This window comes from Callionymus lyra, chromosome 3, assembly GCF_982586985.1.
Source record: "Callionymus lyra chromosome 3, fCalLyr1.hap1.1, whole genome shotgun sequence".
Taxonomy (NCBI): Eukaryota; Metazoa; Chordata; class Actinopteri; order Syngnathiformes; family Callionymidae; genus Callionymus; species Callionymus lyra.
The window spans coordinates 24,558,478-24,575,567 of NC_141820.1; the positions used below are offsets into that span (position 1 = coordinate 24,558,478).

General features: G+C 42.0%; 3 protein-coding genes across 5 annotated transcripts; 1 reads left to right on the top strand and 2 right to left on the bottom strand.

Moving 5' to 3' along the window:
* Window positions 1-540: 540 nt before the first annotated feature.
* ints3 (integrator complex subunit 3) lies at window positions 541-8,873 on the bottom strand. Its single transcript, XM_087787237.1, has 28 exons — window positions 8,564-8,873; window positions 8,234-8,317; window positions 8,092-8,175; window positions 7,903-8,016; window positions 7,744-7,828; window positions 7,593-7,659; window positions 7,021-7,162; window positions 6,819-6,948; window positions 6,596-6,693; window positions 6,346-6,537; window positions 6,187-6,274; window positions 6,027-6,106; window positions 5,434-5,525; window positions 4,822-5,057; window positions 4,612-4,741; window positions 4,483-4,537; window positions 4,205-4,308; window positions 3,963-4,127; window positions 3,182-3,335; window positions 2,982-3,050; window positions 2,832-2,907; window positions 2,560-2,673; window positions 2,247-2,295; window positions 1,686-1,853; window positions 1,370-1,470; window positions 1,190-1,262; window positions 904-1,066; window positions 541-836 (listed from the first exon to the last, which is right to left on the bottom strand). Exons 1-28 carry the CDS (start codon window positions 8,645-8,647, stop codon window positions 759-761), a joined length of 3,075 nt encoding a protein of 1,024 aa, XP_087643363.1. The 5' UTR covers window positions 8,648-8,873; the 3' UTR covers window positions 541-758.
* Window positions 8,874-9,189: 316 nt separating this feature from the next.
* On the top strand, window positions 9,190-11,666 carry LOC148083984 (uncharacterized). 2 transcript variants are annotated; one of them, XM_087787241.1, is made up of 2 exons: window positions 9,190-9,454; window positions 10,159-11,666. In XM_087787241.1, the coding sequence occupies exons 1-2, from the start codon at window positions 9,208-9,210 to the stop codon at window positions 11,355-11,357; spliced, it is 1,446 nt and encodes a 481-aa protein (XP_087643367.1). In that variant the 5' UTR covers window positions 9,190-9,207; the 3' UTR covers window positions 11,358-11,666. The 2 variants fall into 2 exon arrangements, with proteins under 2 accessions (XP_087643367.1, XP_087643368.1); XM_087787242.1 differs by having other exon boundaries at window positions 10,162-11,666.
* Window positions 11,540-16,996, bottom strand: atf6b (activating transcription factor 6 beta). 2 transcript variants are annotated; one of them, XM_087787240.1, is made up of 16 exons: window positions 16,617-16,996; window positions 15,643-15,725; window positions 15,431-15,506; window positions 15,300-15,362; window positions 15,171-15,247; window positions 14,833-15,097; window positions 14,364-14,515; window positions 14,115-14,294; window positions 13,970-14,046; window positions 13,674-13,886; window positions 13,500-13,607; window positions 13,332-13,431; window positions 13,187-13,254; window positions 12,567-12,666; window positions 12,418-12,502; window positions 11,540-12,282 (listed from the first exon to the last, which is right to left on the bottom strand). In XM_087787240.1, exons 1-16 carry the CDS (start codon window positions 16,687-16,689, stop codon window positions 12,041-12,043), a joined length of 1,962 nt encoding a protein of 653 aa, XP_087643366.1. In that variant the 5' UTR covers window positions 16,690-16,996; the 3' UTR covers window positions 11,540-12,040. The 2 variants fall into 2 exon arrangements, with proteins under 2 accessions (XP_087643366.1, XP_087643365.1); XM_087787239.1 differs by having other exon boundaries at window positions 14,364-14,518.
* Window positions 16,997-17,090: the final 94 nt, after the last annotated feature.

Here is a 17,090-nt window from a genome sequence, read left to right on the forward strand (position 1 = left end):
ATATATATATTATATATATATATATATATATATATTATATATATATATATTATATATATATATATATATTATATATATAATATATATATATATAATATATATATATATATAATATATATATATATATATAATATATATATATATATATATATATATATATATAAAAACGTATGTACTAATTAGAATTAAAACAGTATTAAAAAGAAAATATTTCCGTAAATAAATTTCCTGTTTGTGAATCCGAGGTCGATCAACAAAACGTCCTGACCCTGCTTGATACAAGGTACACATTTATGAAAATATAGAAGCACACTTGACATATAATTTAATGTGAAGTATATTTTTTGGGGGAGGGTTAAAAGTACCAACTATTTATTTATAATTAAAAAAGCTAGTAAAAAACAAAACAAAAAATTAATTTTTTTTCCTGAGTGTCTGAAAGTGAAGTTAGTTTGAGGTTTTTAAAAAACATACATGTACTTGTAGGTGACCCTCCAAGCACTAAGCACCAAAAAATGTAGAACTTTATTCATTCACAGATTTTTGTGTCAGTAGTTTTTAATTGTTTTATCAATGAAGTCATGTCATTATTCAAAAACATTAAAAGTCTATTTTTCAGAGACAGAAAAACACGATGTCACAGATCTTCAGTGGATTTTTAAAAAAAACACCAGGAGCACCCCCTCTTAAATTTGATTTTAGGGCGTAGAGCTTGCTCTTCTGGCAGTCTGATGTCCAGCAGTCGCTGGAGTGACGGGTCAGTCGCTGTCAGACCCGACAGCTGATGAACCTTTCCTCTTCCTCTTGGGAGCCTTTGGCTTCGAGTCCTCCTCATCCTAATTTATAGAGAAACAAAAACACACATAAGCATGTGTAGATCAACAACGTGGAGTCAGGACTTACCGAGGCACTGCTGGAGGCGGTCTCCTCCTCTGTCGTGGTAGGTGGAGCCACACCTTTGCGAGGGCGGGGCGAAGTGGCGGCTGCGGTGGCTTTCCGTCGCGACTTGATGGGCTTGGATTGAGAGTCTTCGTACTCCTCTGCGAGCGAGAAGAGATCGCTGAACCTGAATGGGTACAAATATTAGAATGCTCATCATTAACGGGGAGTCAACAAAGAATACAACTAGTACATAAAATAACATTTAAAAAAAACAAAGACATGAAACGCAGAATTTGTGGACACGTACCTCATCTTGTGGGCTTCATCACAGCTGGCCTGGACATGTTGTAGAGCCTGAAGGATCGGAGTTTGACTGAAGACTGGAGACAAAATAAAGAGTTTTAACAAATATTTCTGAACTCTTGTAAATACTGATGTTTTGTATAGAAGCTACTCTGTGGTCTTGTGTGCATGCGTGCATGCGTACAGTTGTTTTTGCTGGTGCTCAGGCTCAGTCTCAGGTCGTCTAGATGCTCCAGGATCTGTTCGAGGGTCAGCTGGGCCAGTTTACTGCTCGAGCTACGCAGACTACACACAAAACAACACAGTCAACAAAATAGGGCAAACATTCCTACCTAGAAAGTCGGTACAAAAACCATCTAGAAATATAAAAGCATAACAATTCGAGTCTATTAAAAAGAAAAGGTTTACATTAAAACACATTTTCTACTTTTGGCCATCTTGATACATTGTCCGTTCCCCCCCCTCCACTAGAAGTCTTCATCCCTCTCCCCCCCCCCCACCTCTGCCTCTTGCGTGGCTGGTTGTTGTTCTTTATCAACTGGTTCTTCACATGCTCAGCCAGCGTGTCCTCGTGTTTTATGGTCCAGTGTCGCAGCACGCTAGTGGCAAACTGGTCGTCTCTGTGACAGGGTCGACTCAGCACCATCTTCACCATCTCCTCGGTTGGCCTGAAGAGGGCGCAAATACACACTGTTCAAATCTTCCTTTGACGTTTATGATAAAATGCTAACAAGAAGGAGAACTTGCTATCATTTTTTTTTTTTAAATAAATGAGACATATACATGTATTTAATCTGAAACAGGCAATACCCTAATAAAACTAAAAGTAGGGGTAAACAAAATATATATTACATACACTACTAAAGCAACAATATTACATTTTACACATTTGTCTGTACCCCTAATTTTATTGATATCGCCACATATTGACTTTTTTGTTTTGGTTTTAAATTATATATAGATGTATATTAGCACAGCAGCATTCCTTTCTTTGTGCTGAATTATTTCTAACGTTTTATTGTGATTCAATAAAAAATTATACAAGAAAATAAATGTAGTACTTCTCTCTGCGAAGCTGTAGCAGCAGACATGACATAGCTTCTGGATGTTCTGTGAAGGAAATAACATTATCAGGACTGGGGAGAGTGACAACACAACAATGACTACACATAGCTTCAAATACCTTCTCTAGGGACACACAACACATACATTTGCTGGAGAATTACTGAGATGCCATCATGAAGTTAAAAAATATGAATTACTTGATACATGATTTTAAATGATTTCAATTTTTTTGGAAAGCAGGCCTAATTTTTTTTGACCATTACAGTAGCAGTTGTATTTGTAATTTACTGAAGGGCTGAGGAGACCAACCTTTGTATTTGAGGTGCTGTAGAATAGCAATGACAGTCTCCAGGGGAAGGCTGTGAGACAAGAAGAGCTGCCAGGTGCTGAACTGTTCAAATGTCTCCCAGTCCAGAGACTGGACTAAAGGGATACAGTCAGGGATGGGAAGCAGAGTGGGGATGAACACAAAGGGAAGAAGAAACACACATGACGGGAGAACAAGGACAAGAGAAAGAGTGAAGACGTGAGACATTTTGGGTGGTTTTGGTGGACGTGAAGAACTGGAGGCGGCGTCTCACTCAGGATGTTGAGGACGGAATCCTTGCGGAACATCACGAGGTCTCCCATCATCACATGACACATCAACTCCTGCAACTACACGTGCACACACCTGTCAATAAACACATGTTAGGCTACGCCCAGCATTCTTTAAGTGGTGGCGTGGTTACCTGGATCGAGTCAATGACCGCCACAATCATGTTGAGAAGTTCACCGCTACGAAGAGTTTCATCTGGAAACTGATCACAGCAAACCATAAGTTTGCGACAAACTCGGCCGCAGAGAAGAGTTTGTTTTTGTTTTCGGCAAGTGCAGCCCAACTGAAACCATGACTTGGCGGCGACCTTGACAAATCTAAGCATGATTGTACCTCAGAGTAGATGGAGGGCGTGAGGTAGCACAAGAGCCGGACGTCGTCCTCCTGACACGCCTTCATGTCCATCATCAAGCATGTGTGCAAGTCCCCAAGAGCAGTTGCTTGAGCAAATGACTCGTAAAGCATCATCTTCCCATTGGCTGCTTTGCTAAACACAGATATGCAAGCACCATGTCATACATTTATTAATATACTGTACACACATGAGGCAGAATTGGAAATGTAATTTTAAAAAGTGAGAAACATAAAAACAGCAAACGTTTTCAAGTGTTTCCACTAGGAGGCGTAGCACCTGTGTCCCTCACATTCTCCTCCTTCTTTGTCCTGTAACTTTCATCTTAAAATGCATCTCCTGATGTATTCCATTTGCTTGTTCAGCCCCCCCCTTTTCCATTTGTCACTAATCCCTCTACTCAGCTAAGATGAGCTTTTTATTTAATTTATACATTAAGTTAAAAAAGACAAACATGTGAAGTAAAGAAAATGTATGAAATGCCAAAAGTCTTCATAGCAGTCACTAACTGACTACTTTGAAGAAACTAGAATAAAAGAAAGGTTTTCAGTTATTTCACACTTCTTTAATTAGATAATTCCACACGTGTTCATTCATAGTTTTGACGCCTTCAATGAGAATCTATTATGTAAATAATCATGCATTAAATGAGAAGATGTGTCCAAAGCTTTGGCCTGTGTTGTATTTTTTTTTTATCTTTAGAAAAAGACCCATCTAGAAATGTAGCATATTTTGGCTGGAGTCACATGACCACACACTCACCTGGCCTTCAGGTAATACAGAAGGTGGTATCCGATCTTGGGCTGCTTCTGGTACATTTCCGCCAGCAGATCCAGCAGAACCGAGAAGCCGCTGTTGTCCTCCTGCATCGTCACCAGATTCCTGAAGATCAGACACACCGGCTTGCACACAGACTCCTCCAGGGACCTGTGAGGGACCAGAAGAAATGAGTGATGAAACAGAATATGGCAGGGAGTTTGACAGCTGTGGACAGGGTGTGTTACTCTTCAGTGATGTCGTCTGGAAGGACGTCTCCGCGGAAATGGTCTTTGAAGATTTCAGCAAGACACGAAGCCAGCGACGACATCTGCTCCGAGTCGAAGTCATCCTACCGAGGAGCAGAGAAAACGAGGATGGTTGAGGGAGGAAGTGGTGGGCACGAGGAGGTAACATTATTGTGTCGGAACTTTTAAGGAAGTTCTTTAAAGATGTGTCTTTAATGCAGACTAAATGATCGAGAATTGATTAATCAGGAAACACAAGGAGAGGACACAATTCTCACCTCAAGGACGTGGTCCACCAGGTCCTGCATCAACTCACACTGCGTCTCTGTGTCACTGTTGAATGACCATAGGTTTATTGGGGGACCATGTGACTGCTGGTTGGACCAATCACAAAGCAAATATCTCACCTGGACTTCTGTAGCTGATCTACTTTCGACTTTGTACTCTCATCCAGCTGGTCGAGCCAAGGCGTGATGTCGGTGGGCTCCACTGGGGACATCTCTCTGATCGGATGGAACCGGAACTCTCTCTTCTTTCCTGCATGGCGATTGGTTTACAAGATTAATCAAATGGTGGCGTTGAAAAAATGTTTTAAAAACTGCTGCCAACTTATGTACCTTTGCTGTGGACCTCCTCCTCATCGTCACTGAACGCAGCCTCGGTGCTGTCGTAGCAGCCCTCCTCCTTGTCCAAGGCCTGCGGGTCCATCTCCATTGTGGCGGACTCCTCCATCTTGACGGCACCTTCTGTGAGTGGGGACGGCGAACTGCCACAAAACTCAGGAAAGCGATCTCGTAGCATGGAGCGCAGCTCACGGTCAAGTTTGGCGTTGTCAAAAAGCGGAGCCAAGTGACTGCAGGAGGAGAAAAACATCATTCACTACTCAATATAAACCATCATGATTCACATTTAAATTTCACATTCATCATTGTCAGCCAAGTCGCCATATCCAAATGAATAGTTACATTTTTCTTTGACTACATTTGTGTTACGCTTGCTCAGCATTATTAATTTTATTATTTGAAGTGAAATTGAGAATGGTAAAGTGAGAGCCTATATCCATACTTTTCAAGTTTCTCAATATTGAAACGACTGAAAAAACACATTCATGTAATCCAGACCATTTTTCTTGGTTTTCATTGAGCATTTAAGATTTTGCACTTTTCGAAGATAATAAAATGGCGAGGTATTCATCACAAGTCAAGACAATATGTCAGTGTTAGTCTTACGCCAGAACTCTCTTCTCCATGATGAAGGTCAACGAGTTGAAGACACCGTGACGGACCTGAGACTCAAGCGGCGGGAAGAAGTGAGGAATGATCTGTGGAGGAAGAAATTGAAGGCGACTACGTCAATAGCGAAGGCAACAAGGAGTCATGACAAAAGACTGAGTGAAATAGATTTGCAGAACACAAAGATGAGGCAGGAAAAACAAATGAGATGATGATAAAAAATAAAAAAGGCGGATAGAAAGGAACCAAAATTGCTGTTTGGATCACATTATTTTATTTCCATGGATTATTTTATTGAATCTCTTGTTCCATTGGTTTTTTTTTAACTAACTTTATTTACAAGTTACTTATTTTATAGTTATTAGTTTATTTTATTGCATTTCTTTAATGAATTCATTTTTATAAATAATCCGCACCACACAAAAAAACATTTTGTCATTTTTTAAATACATTTCTGATTCTGAGATAAAGACGTACAAAGAAACATGAATTAAGAAATGGAGAAAGTTTGAAGAAAACAGTAGAAAATAATGACACAGGGAGACTAAAGGGGTTAAAAGGGAATATAGAGAAGGTAAGAGAAAACTGACCCGGCACATGAAGTCCAGTAATGTAGCTGTGATTGCTGGATGTGGCTTCATGGAGTGATGCATTACTAAAATTGCTGGTTCTGGTTTGAAACAAAAAAAAAAGGCTCAGTACGATCAAGTTAGCATTGCATTGTTTTTGGGCCAGTCGGCATATTCTTACCTATGTTCATGATGCTGTCCTTCTCTGGGTTGAAGAACAGCCAATCATAGAAGAGTGCTAGTTTGGCGTTGGAGGCAGCAACGTTTGACTGGAGAAACATGGAAGGTTGTCATAAAGTGGCGAGCAGGAAGACAGGGAAGAAGAAAGGAAACTATTTACTGTGCAGGTCGTCAGCAACCAGCCAATAATGGCCCAGCGTGGGAGGATGTCAGAGCTCAAGACCTCATTGGATGGATGGACCACCCCGCAAATGTAGCGAATCAAATCACAGCGTAAAGTCTGACTCTCGGCTGTGGACAGGTACTGACGCTGGAACCAGTCCTGGTATCGCTTTTGCTGTCCAAAGCGGACCTGGACGAAGGAGTCAAAAGTTAGTAGAAAGTTGTGGACACTGGGACCTTTGGCTCACCCGTGATGTCATGAACAGCAGTTTAGTCTCCATGTCGGGGGTCAGTCGACAGGCCAAGAACTTTCTGGATGTCCGAGTGGTCAGCAGCTGCAGGATTCCTAACCAAGACAAATAGTCCATCAGTGTTAAGTCATCAATCATTCTGAAATATTGCTGCAACTATTAGACACTAAAATGAGCAGAAAAAAAATATTCTATCTCTTAAAAATATCGCTGCTCTCACCTGTGAACTGAGGACTCAACGCCTGTGGGTGGTGCAGCAGATCCTTCCACAGAAGATCAATCTCCGGAATCCTTGCCACGTTCTGTAACAGTCTAACCAGGTCTCGGCCAATCACAGCACAGTCCATGAACTGGAGAGGGGGCAAAAGAGGACACATCGAAGCAGCGCTGGTTTTTGTAAGAGCCCATCTTGAGTTAACTACCTTGTCCCGCAACATGGAAATGCAGAAGTCCACTTCTTTCTGTCGTAGCGTCAGCAGAGCTGGGGTCCCGTGATCCACTATTAGACGCAGGTATGTGTAGACAGACATAGAGACCAGCATGCTGCTCTTCGATACCCACTCCCTAATATACACACACATTTTTGTTAATAAGAAAACCTGAAATAAGTTTATTCATATTCATGCGACACATTTCATGACCATAAGTAAAACCTTTCTAGTGAATCTACGCCATTTATGACCTCATTTGTAGTTATTTATGGTCCACGTTAGTCAAAATGGAAACCAAACTATGTAAAAGTTGATGTAAACTTGAAAATCATTACTCTTAAATAAGTGATTACTACATATTAAAATCACACAAACCATGATTTTACACGGTTGTAATGTCTAACCCAGTGTTCTCATTGGAGGACAGTTTTTTTTGTTTGTTTTTTTATATTTGATGTGATAAAAGTTAAACACTTCAGTATGTTTAACTTATTACACCCTTTTTAGGGGAGAAAAAGGGACAATTTTTTAACTATAAAAAGTGTAGATATATATTCACATACTTTTGGTCCAGGAGAATGTCCAGAACACTTTCTGCAAGCCACAGGTTTTTTTGCGAAATGTCACCTCCTGCAAGGATTTATTTAGAGAGGTCAGGATGGACAGATAAAAAAAAAATCATAGCTAAGAGGAGTCTGGATAGTTGACAGTCACCGGCAATCTGCTTCAGCGTCGTCATGACAACACTGTCGGCTCCGATGACTCCTCCCTTGACCAGCTCTTTGACCAACCACATCATCTGTTCACAGGAAGGACACCACAGAGATGAGCACAGGATTCACCAATCCGTTGAGATGGTGGCGTCCATATTACCTGAGTCCTCACAACGTCCTGCAGTTTCAAGAACTTCTCCATCAGAATCTGGTTTATCTTTACAAGGACTACATTCATTCCATCCCTGTTCACCAAAGTCAGGTCCCGGTAGCACTGAAACAAACACACACACATTGGCACAGGGTTCTAAGGGCCTGCACGGGCATGATGGTCTTGCCACACGCTCACCCTCTGTGCCTGAGCAGCGTCCGTGAGGACCAGCATGAAGAGACCAAGGCATACTTCCTCGTGCTGCTGTGGACCTTTACACGCCTGTGTAAAAACAAAAAGTGAGGACAAGGTCTTCATTGTGACAGTATGTTCTCCTTACGTTGGCTGTGAGAGCATCATTGGCTTCTCTCTCTGACATCCCACCTGTCAGTGCTTGCACAACACTGACACATCTCTCCAGCCTCTGTGTTGAAATGTAAAAACAAGCAAACAGATTAAAACTTCATTAAAAAAAATGACCACCATATTTTTTAATGACATTTAAGATATAATTTTTTTTCAATTTCTTTTTTAGAAAGATACGCATGCGCTACGACTCTCACTAAACCATGTTTACAACAGCAATAGCATGCTAGGCTAACTAGCACGGACTAGTGTCGGGGGCATCATGATCTCGGGGTACCCCCGCGTGTGTCACGGTCTATTCTACCTCCTCGAGCTCGTCTTTGGCGTCCAGCTGAGTAGAAGCGAGAAGCCGACATAGTGGCTTGGACTTGGCCGCTGAAGTCTCCATCTGCTCCCGCCTCGGCCCGCCGGGCCACCGCGGAGCTACGACGACCTGGAGAACCGCTTCCTAGCTACGGTGGTGGAAGGTTCTGGGTGTGCTGGGCTTAGGTTCTTGGGACTTCTTGTGCCACTTATGGAGCGGGTTCCAGGTTAATCCCGCGTGGTCCCTGCAGTTCTTTGACTTTGTATCAAAGAAGTTCTCGCTTGTGTCGCGAACACACGGACAGTCCCAGTCCACAACAGAGGCGCCGCGACCAATCAAAAGGCGAGCATTTGGGGCTGCAGCGCCGCCGTGTGGACACATCTAGAAACCAAATTTCTAATCCATCTTCCGTTTAGAATTATTATTAATGATCACCTTTTATCAAACATATAATAACAATAAAACGAAAATAATATCGCTAATAATTTAAATAAATAGTACACGTTTTATTATGAGAGTTACAATTTCCACGTGTTTTTTAAATAAAGTTACATCTCATTTTAAAAAAAAAAAGGAAAAAAATAAGACGTATTCGCGTCATGACGTTAGTGTTTTGTTTACATCCGGTCTTTGTTGCCTCCAGAATGTCAAGAAGAAACTCCGGGACTCGAACCCTGAGGCGAGTCATCGAGCTGCAGTTGGCGTCGGCGGCCGTGGACATCTTCCGCCTGCTGACGGAGCCTCAGCGGCCTGACGCGGAGCAGCTCAGGCGGGGCGTGACTGAGCGCCTCACCGCCGCCTTTGAGAGAATCTTTGCCGTTTACGAGACGACCTCGGTGGGGGAAAAGAAGCCGGAAGTGGTCGGTGTGTTACCCCAGGTTTCCAATAAAGGTAAAAAATGAACAATAAAAATAGTAGTTCGAAAGGAAATTGCAAAGATAATAAATCATGGAAGTATATCAGTGCCATCAGAATATATAGTGGTTGAATTCAACATTTCAACTGTTACATTTTTTTATTTTTATTTAAATGTTGTTTAAAAAGCATTTATTTTAAATCATTTATTTATTTAAGGTAGAATTTCTTCGAATGAATCCATTTTACACATAGTTTGATATTCTAATTCCAATATTTTAAAAACAAAACAATAAATAAAGTTAATATTTTTAAATTCAATACAAAAGGTAAAAAGGTACCAACAGACAATAAGGTAAAACTTTATTGATTGTTTTAGGCAATACCAAATTAACAGAGTATCGTTTTGCATGACTGGCTAAAAGGTTGATAAAGTAGTCTCTAATAAAGTCTCTTTTAAAGTAGGTATTCTTTTGGTGTAGTCTCGTGGCTCTTTTCTTCCAGCATTCTATATTCAATTAAAAAGGCTACTAATTAAAAAATGATTCAATTAAGAAATTGTATTGTTGAAAAAATTGAAGTACAATGTTAAACTGATCGAATCAACAAGATTTTTGAGAATATTTTATTAAAATAACAATTCAACCTTTTAATATTCTGAAGGCTGTGATATATTTTCATAATCAATTATTAAGTTGTTTTTTTACTTCAATTATATGAAACTTCTTTGGTTTTCCCAGCAGAGCAACCTCTATCAAATCCTCATAAGTTACCAGGTTCATCATCCAGTCGACAAGAAGTGTCAAACAAAGTCCAAGACCTCGAGGAAGATGCTGCCACGACTTCCAAAAGCTGCAGGGTTTGCGACAAGTCTTTCAACAGGAGAGGTTTTCTCATGAAACATGTGGAGAAACATCTGGAGGGAGCGGAGCTCAAGTGCGGCTTGTGCGGTAATCTTCTGGAGTCCAGTTCTGACCTGAAGCTTCATCTCCAGGATCACAGAGAACATGGCTGCACTTGTGACATTTGTGGGAAGAAGTTTTCCTCCATCTGTGCATGTGAAATACACAGACAGAGGCACACCGGAGAGAAAGCGCAGAGAAACTGCGTCAAGTCCAAACAAACTGGCGCTCACAGCTGCAGCATTTGTTGCATCAACTTCACTGACAAAGAGACTTTCCTGACACATGCTGAGACGCATGGCAAAGATGCAGAAGCACGCTGTGGTGTGTGCAGTAAAACGATGGACGCCGCTGAAAGTCTTAAGGACCACATACAGAAACATAGAGATGCAGAAAAACTGTTTGCTTGCTCTGACTGCGGCAAAAACTTCCCCAGAAAAAGCTCCCTGGAACGTCACGTTCGGCTCCACACTGGCGTGCGACCATACATCTGTGAATTCTGTGGAAAAACATTCTCAGAAAATGCAGTTCTTAAGCGGCACGCCACATGTCACACAAGCGGACGGCCACGGAACTATGCCTGCGACGTTTGTGGGAAGAACTTCACTATGAGTCAGCATCTGAATGTGCACAGACGCATCCACACGGGCGAGAAACCTTTCAACTGTCGCATCTGTGGTAAAAACTTTCGGCAGGTGGGAAACCTGGACTCTCACATGCGCATACACACCGGTGAAAAGCCGTTTATCTGCAGCCTCTGTGGGAAAAGATTTCGCCAAAAGATCTCGCTGGAAACGCATGAACGCTTTCACAAAAAGGAGACGGCATTCGGCTGCACACTGTGTGGGAAGCGCTTTGTGCAAAAGGTGGATCTACAAAGACACACCATGACGCACACGGGTGAAAAACCACACAGCTGCCGCATCTGTGGCAAGAGGTACCAGGAGAAGCGCTCCTTGGAAGCTCATCATAAGGTTCACGCAAAGGAGGTGGACAAACAAAACCCTTCCGATCAGACAAACCTTTTACAACTCTAATATAGTGCGTTAAGATGGTGAACTATTTGCTCTACATGATGAAAGAGGATCACATCACACCGTCACTAGTGTCAATGTATGACCACTAAGAAAATCTCACAGTAACTCACCAAGTTGCTCCACATTCTGCACCGACATCTCATATGTTCAAAACATATTTCCAACAAGAAACTCTCAAAAGATTCTGAGACGCAGTGGTTGTTTATTTATATTGACATATATTGTACAAGAACAGAGATCTATGGGTTATTTTTGCCCCTCAAATAAGCAGGATGGAGCCTCTCGAAGGATTAAAAAAAGGCAATAATATGCTGTTTGTTTCTTTTCTGTCTCTTTTTTTTTAAATGTTGACAAATCTATTTTAGTTCCCTTGTAGAAAAAAGTCCAGAAGACAAAAACTTCTTAAAATCATCAGGCAATATGTGCACGGTTCCTTCAGCAACATAGATGTTGGCATGCTAGAAGCTTGATCTCAGCTTCTTTTTATCCTTTCAAATCCAACATTTTAAAGTAAAAAAAATAATGAAAATAATACAACAACAAAAAAAAAATCAAATGACAAATATTTACAACTATTAAATAAGAATAATGCGGTGAAACCTGCTGGACGACAGCTGGATTTCTAAGTGCAACTATGAAACTTTCATATATTAAATCTTTCATCCTCCACTGTCCTCACGTAACTACGCGCCTTCCGATTGGCTGATGAGGTATTCGGCCATGCGTCGGGATGAAGGGGACGGGTGTCGACCTCGAAGGGCGCTGTGGTTGCTGTGGTGATGTTGAGAAGAGGGCTGGGCTGGCGGAGCGTCACGGAGTGATGGTGGGACAGCTGATGACTTGATGGGGACGATGCGAGTGTCCATCACCTCACAATCGACCTGCATCATCATCTCGAAGCCCTTGGTGGACTCATAGAGACTTTCTGTAGAGGAGAGGGGAAAAAAAAGCGTGTCAAAGTATGAGGTCGTCAGACACAAGTCTAGGCCACTTATTATTAAAAATACTCCAACAAATTGGTCTCAGTTTGAGTTGTTACTCTTAAGATTGTCAAACTCACCGTTCACAGCCATGGCAGGCATGACCAGAGACATCTTGGGTCGACTTGTTTTGTTATGACTGATGGCAGGTAACAGCAGGTGGTCCTGTAAAACAAAAGTGGGTTAGATAGGGCTGTGTGGGTTTTTACAGGATCTGAATTCAGTGTACCCGTCTAAATGAGACGACATAGAAGGTGTCCTCGCGGCGGTCAATGGCATCCAGGAACTCGCTGTACGTTACCTCAGGAGAAGACACCACTTGAAGATGACTGTGAGAAGGACACAGCAGTTTATTGAACTGGATCGCCATGAAATTCTTATGTGAAGAACAAGGGTATGGTTGGTAGACTCAAAAGTAGTGTCCAACCTGATTTTTTTCCACCAACAAATGCTATAATGCATCTTATCTTTCCTCGCAAAACATACTAAACGTTAGGTGACCTGAACATCTCTCACAATGCTCTGCTGCCCAGACAAACCAATTACACATGTCGATCATTTTTGACTTAGAAACATAGAATTATAATTCAAATACAGTATTTTAGCGATCGATAACCTGTCACCAAAAAAGAGCAGTGTGTTGAAAGGCATCATGGGAATTCACTGTTGTTGGCACCATAAGTAAGGTGGATGCAGAAACTAAATTCTGTGGTCTTGTGGAGTCACATTGCTTTCCCAATAAATGACCTGTTTGTAAACAAGAGTCAAGCAGCTTTGGCGTTCCTGATGATTTATTCTGGCGTCAATTTAAGTGACCATTCAGAGATGAAGGAGTCATGTTTGTATTACCTTTCGATTGAACGGTGGGCATGAGAGGGAAGGTATCTGGAGAAGTTGCTCTTTCTCGGAGGGATTTTCTGTCAGATTCAACATGTATCGTGGTTAATGAAAGTAGTTCAGGTGATGACAGAAGCAGGAAAAAAAAATACTTTACCTGGGCCGCCTTGGCTTTCTTCAGGGACTTTAATTTACCCCCCGACTTCTTCCGGCCAATCTGGTGCCGTTGAACCCACCCTCTTAACTCGTCTGCCAGCCTGCATCAAATACATCACTTTTGAAGGATTCGTCTCAAGCAGTTTATCACTTTCTTCAGGCTTCCTACCTCAAGGACTCGGATCGATTGAACTGCCTGCAGTCGGGCGAGGAGAAGTAACGGTCGATATCCTGCAGCACCAACTCCTTCATGTCGCCAAAGACGTCGCTAAGATTCCTGCAACGTCAGAAACGGTGAAACCAGCCTCTCAGATTAGGAGAATTGTAAACCTTTGACACCAACCTGAATTGATATGGTTCTGTGACGTATCCATCCGTCTCTCCATCTTCTTCTGATTCAATCTTTTCTTCCACAGTGTTTGCCGTCATCTCTGCCACTCTCTGCTGCTGCGGCTGCTCTTCTTGTTCTGGCAGCCTTTCGAGCTCCAGCAGGTGGCGCCCCGTGAACGACACAGAGCCCTCCCGGAGGCCAGTTGGCAACTTCTTGTCTGTGATGCTTCAGATTGAAATCCGCAGTATTAAAAAGTGAGATGGATGCATTTGACAAGCATGTGAAAGGGGTAGACGTGTCATTTATACCTAACGGGTCCAAAGCTGAACGTCATAACAAGCAACAGAACCAGTACACAAAGAGTTTTTCTGTTGGACTCGCCACCCTGAAACATGCATGAAAGGACACATGTTACAGCCTTTTATACATTTCATCATATGTCTGACACCTTACCTCCTTTCCAGTCAGGCTTTCCCTTAAAGCCTGGTTCTCCTGGCGAAGGCGCTGAATCTCCTGATGTGCCTCTTTCAGCTGGGTCTCCAGGTTTTGGAGATATTCCTTCTTCTTTTTCCTGGACTGACACGCCGACTCTCGGTTCTTGATCATCCGTTGCTGCCTCTTAAGAACCTTCACCTGAGGACGACAGAAGGAAAAAAGTCATGAATAAAAAGTTGTAGAGAGAAAAGAAAGCGAGGCGCTTACGTCGAAGCCATTGCCCGACGGCGGACAGGCGGCCGCGGCGGTCGCGGGAACGATGGACTTGCTCGAAGGAGCGGCTGTAGGGATGTTGTGAGTGACAGGCTCCAGCTTGACGAGAGGCGGTGTTGGCGTGAGACACAGTGGGGGAGATAGGACTACTGAAAGTCACAGGCACAAACACACAGTGAGAGTTACTTTGATTTTGTCCACAAATCTTCTACATCATTTATGTTGTTTTTCAGAAAGAGAAGATGAGACACTTGAGAGGGATTGGGGACCCCAGTTATACAGTACACTTTGTTAGATCTTTGTTAAATGGGTTATGTTAGTGGGTATGTTACATATCCCTGCTTAAGGATGACACAGGGAACTCACTTTATCAGTAGCTTTTGTAACAAAGTTGTATTATTTGAATTCTCAGCTGTTTTTAGACTTAAACTGCCACAGATAACGTAAAGGAATATGCATGTACCGGGTCGGCACTGGTCCAGAGCAGTGACACTCTGCAGGATGAGGGTTTTTGTGGGCTGGGGGGTCTGCGGGACAACACAGGCCGGCCTGGGCTGAATGGGTGGAGGCTTGCTGCTCATGATGGAGACGTGGCTGTAGTTGCTTGTCACAAGTCCAGCTGCCTGCATGGGCTGGGAAGTCGCCACTATGACCTCCATTGAACCCAATGGGGGGGCCAGTACATCACCATACATGTAGGGGGGTGTTGGCGGATCCTCGCTTTTCATCTAAATTGTGAGGAATATTGCATTAGTTAAATTTGCTTTTAACTTTGTCGTTGAATAATGCTGAATCAGCAACCTGAGGCTCTGACATCATGGAACAGTCGGAATCCAATGATGAAGCCGGAGAAGCAGGCTCAGCTTTGACCTGGAACACTGAGCAAAACAATCAGTGCCACTATAGATCACACACACACGTTTTACCTACAGGCATCCATAGAAAGGGGGGGGGCAATAGTTGGTGCATCTGCACTTATTACTTCTTCTTTAACTAGAAGAAAGCAGAGGGCGTTAAACATCACACAAACTTCAGCCTTAATAAAACTTGTTGTCGTTTACCAGCAAGAAGATTATCGTCTAGATGTTGCCATGGTGATGTAGGGTTATCTGGGTCCAGGGTGAGAACCAGGTCGAACTAGTGGGCAGCAAAGACCAAATACATTTGTCTCAAAGACTTTTCTGTGCTACTGTTCATGAATTTATATTTAAAACGTTTATTTACACGTTTTTACGTTTACACTCAGATATGGCGGATAGTGGAGAGTACATACTGGCGAGTTATGTTCCGATGCTGGGTGTGAGGCAGTGTCCTCGCTCTCGTCCATGCTCTCAAATTGTTGATACAGACAGGCATCTGACCACAAAATACAATGCTTATGTCAAGTATGTCCTTATACTCCAGCAATTGACAGCATACACAAATCAATGAACGCCTGTCACGCAACAAACAATGACTCATTTATACAAGGACAAACAGAAACAGACCTATATTAATAATGAAGGACTCACAGTCACGCATAGTAACATTGAGGGGTTATAGAAAATATTAATACACCAATACATCCCTATATTTCTTCCCACAAAACAGTATCAACATTTAATTGCACTTTATCGATTAAAAAAAGAAAGCATAAACAACACATTTGTTTTGTGGTTTCCATTTCAACAATAATTTGATAATCTACAGAATGGCCGCCTTGGTGCTTGGTTTTGTTTTTAATATTGCTTATTTTGTGTAATCCTATTTCCCTCTTTTATTCTGTACTGATGCCAGTAAAAAAAAAAAAATATGGTGTGTTTACAATAATGGCAATAAATGTGTCTGATTTTGATTATTCCACATGTAAATATGCACAAATGTTACTTTTTGCTGCTAATAACCTTCCGGCTGCTAGGTGGCAGCAGTCACTACATCCTTCAAAAAGGAAAGATGAAATCCTAGCGCCTTTGGAAATGATGTTTTTAAAAAATATTTGGGTTTCAAGACAAATTAAAGCAGTTATGAATTCGTCAAGACTCATGTGGTCAGTAAATTCTGCAACACCACAGCCAAGTACTCGTGCAATACAACAATATATATCCTTGTTCCTACAGTATCACAATATTTCGTATTGTTGTCCCTGTATCTGATTATTATCAATACAAACAAAAACAAAGGCGTGTTCAAAGACACACAGAATAGTGGAACCTCGAGTGATTTGGTTCCAAACACTTTACATCCAAAGACACACAGATGGACACGCACCCCAGTCGTCGCTGGTTAGCAGATTGTCGGCGAAGAATCTGGTCTCCAGGTCCGACAGTAGATCTGTAGTCATGGCTAAACTGTGTTCAGCGATGGTACGATCGGTAATAATGTAAATAAGAAGACCCCTCAAGTCCTAGAATATGTCGGATAGAATCAGAGGCACAGCATGCCTCCAGGTGACGCAACCAACAAACACGCTATTCTCGTTCGTATAAAGAGCAAAATAAACGCAACTTGCAAATAACTAAATCTGCCGAGATTTAATCGAACAATCGAACTGGTTTCATTATCAATATCGAGCTATTTTGCTAACCATGGTGGAGAACAAATCAAGGCTTCATTTAGCAGTTAGCTTTAGCACGAATGCTACAATTTTGCTTCCGGGATGGATGTAGCTCGCTGACGTCATTCCATCTCCCACTCAGCGTATGCGCGCGCACCACAAATCCATCGTTTCGTTTATGAACGAAT

What these genes read in the sequence shown, in the direction of transcription:
- ints3 (XM_087787237.1), bottom strand. Translation starts at nt 8,647, where the DNA reads ATGGAGACTTCAGCGGCCAAGTCCAAGCCACTATGTCGGCTTCTCGCT. An exon ending in ATGGAGAAGAGAGTTCTGGC is followed by an intron (nt 5,058 to 5,433) that starts GTAAGACTAACA and finishes CTCCTCCTGCAG; the next exon opens with TCACTTGGCTCCGCTTTTTG. An exon ending in CCGCCTCCAGCAGTGCCTCG is followed by an intron (nt 837 to 903) that starts GTAAGTCCTGAC and finishes TCTATAAATTAG; the next exon opens with GATGAGGAGGACTCGAAGCC.
- LOC148083984 (XM_087787241.1), top strand. Translation starts at nt 9,208, where the DNA reads ATGTCAAGAAGAAACTCCGGGACTCGAACCCTGAGGCGAGTCATCGAG. An exon ending in ACCCCAGGTTTCCAATAAAG is followed by an intron (nt 9,455 to 10,158) that starts GTAAAAAATGAA and finishes TGGTTTTCCCAG; the next exon opens with CAGAGCAACCTCTATCAAAT.
- atf6b (XM_087787239.1), bottom strand. Translation starts at nt 16,689, where the DNA reads ATGACTACAGATCTACTGTCGGACCTGGAGACCAGATTCTTCGCCGAC. An exon ending in CCATGATGTCAGAGCCTCAG is followed by an intron (nt 15,098 to 15,170) that starts GTTGCTGATTCA and finishes CTCACAATTTAG; the next exon opens with ATGAAAAGCGAGGATCCGCC. An exon ending in AAAGCCTGACTGGAAAGGAG is followed by an intron (nt 14,047 to 14,114) that starts GTAAGGTGTCAG and finishes TGCATGTTTCAG; the next exon opens with GGTGGCGAGTCCAACAGAAA.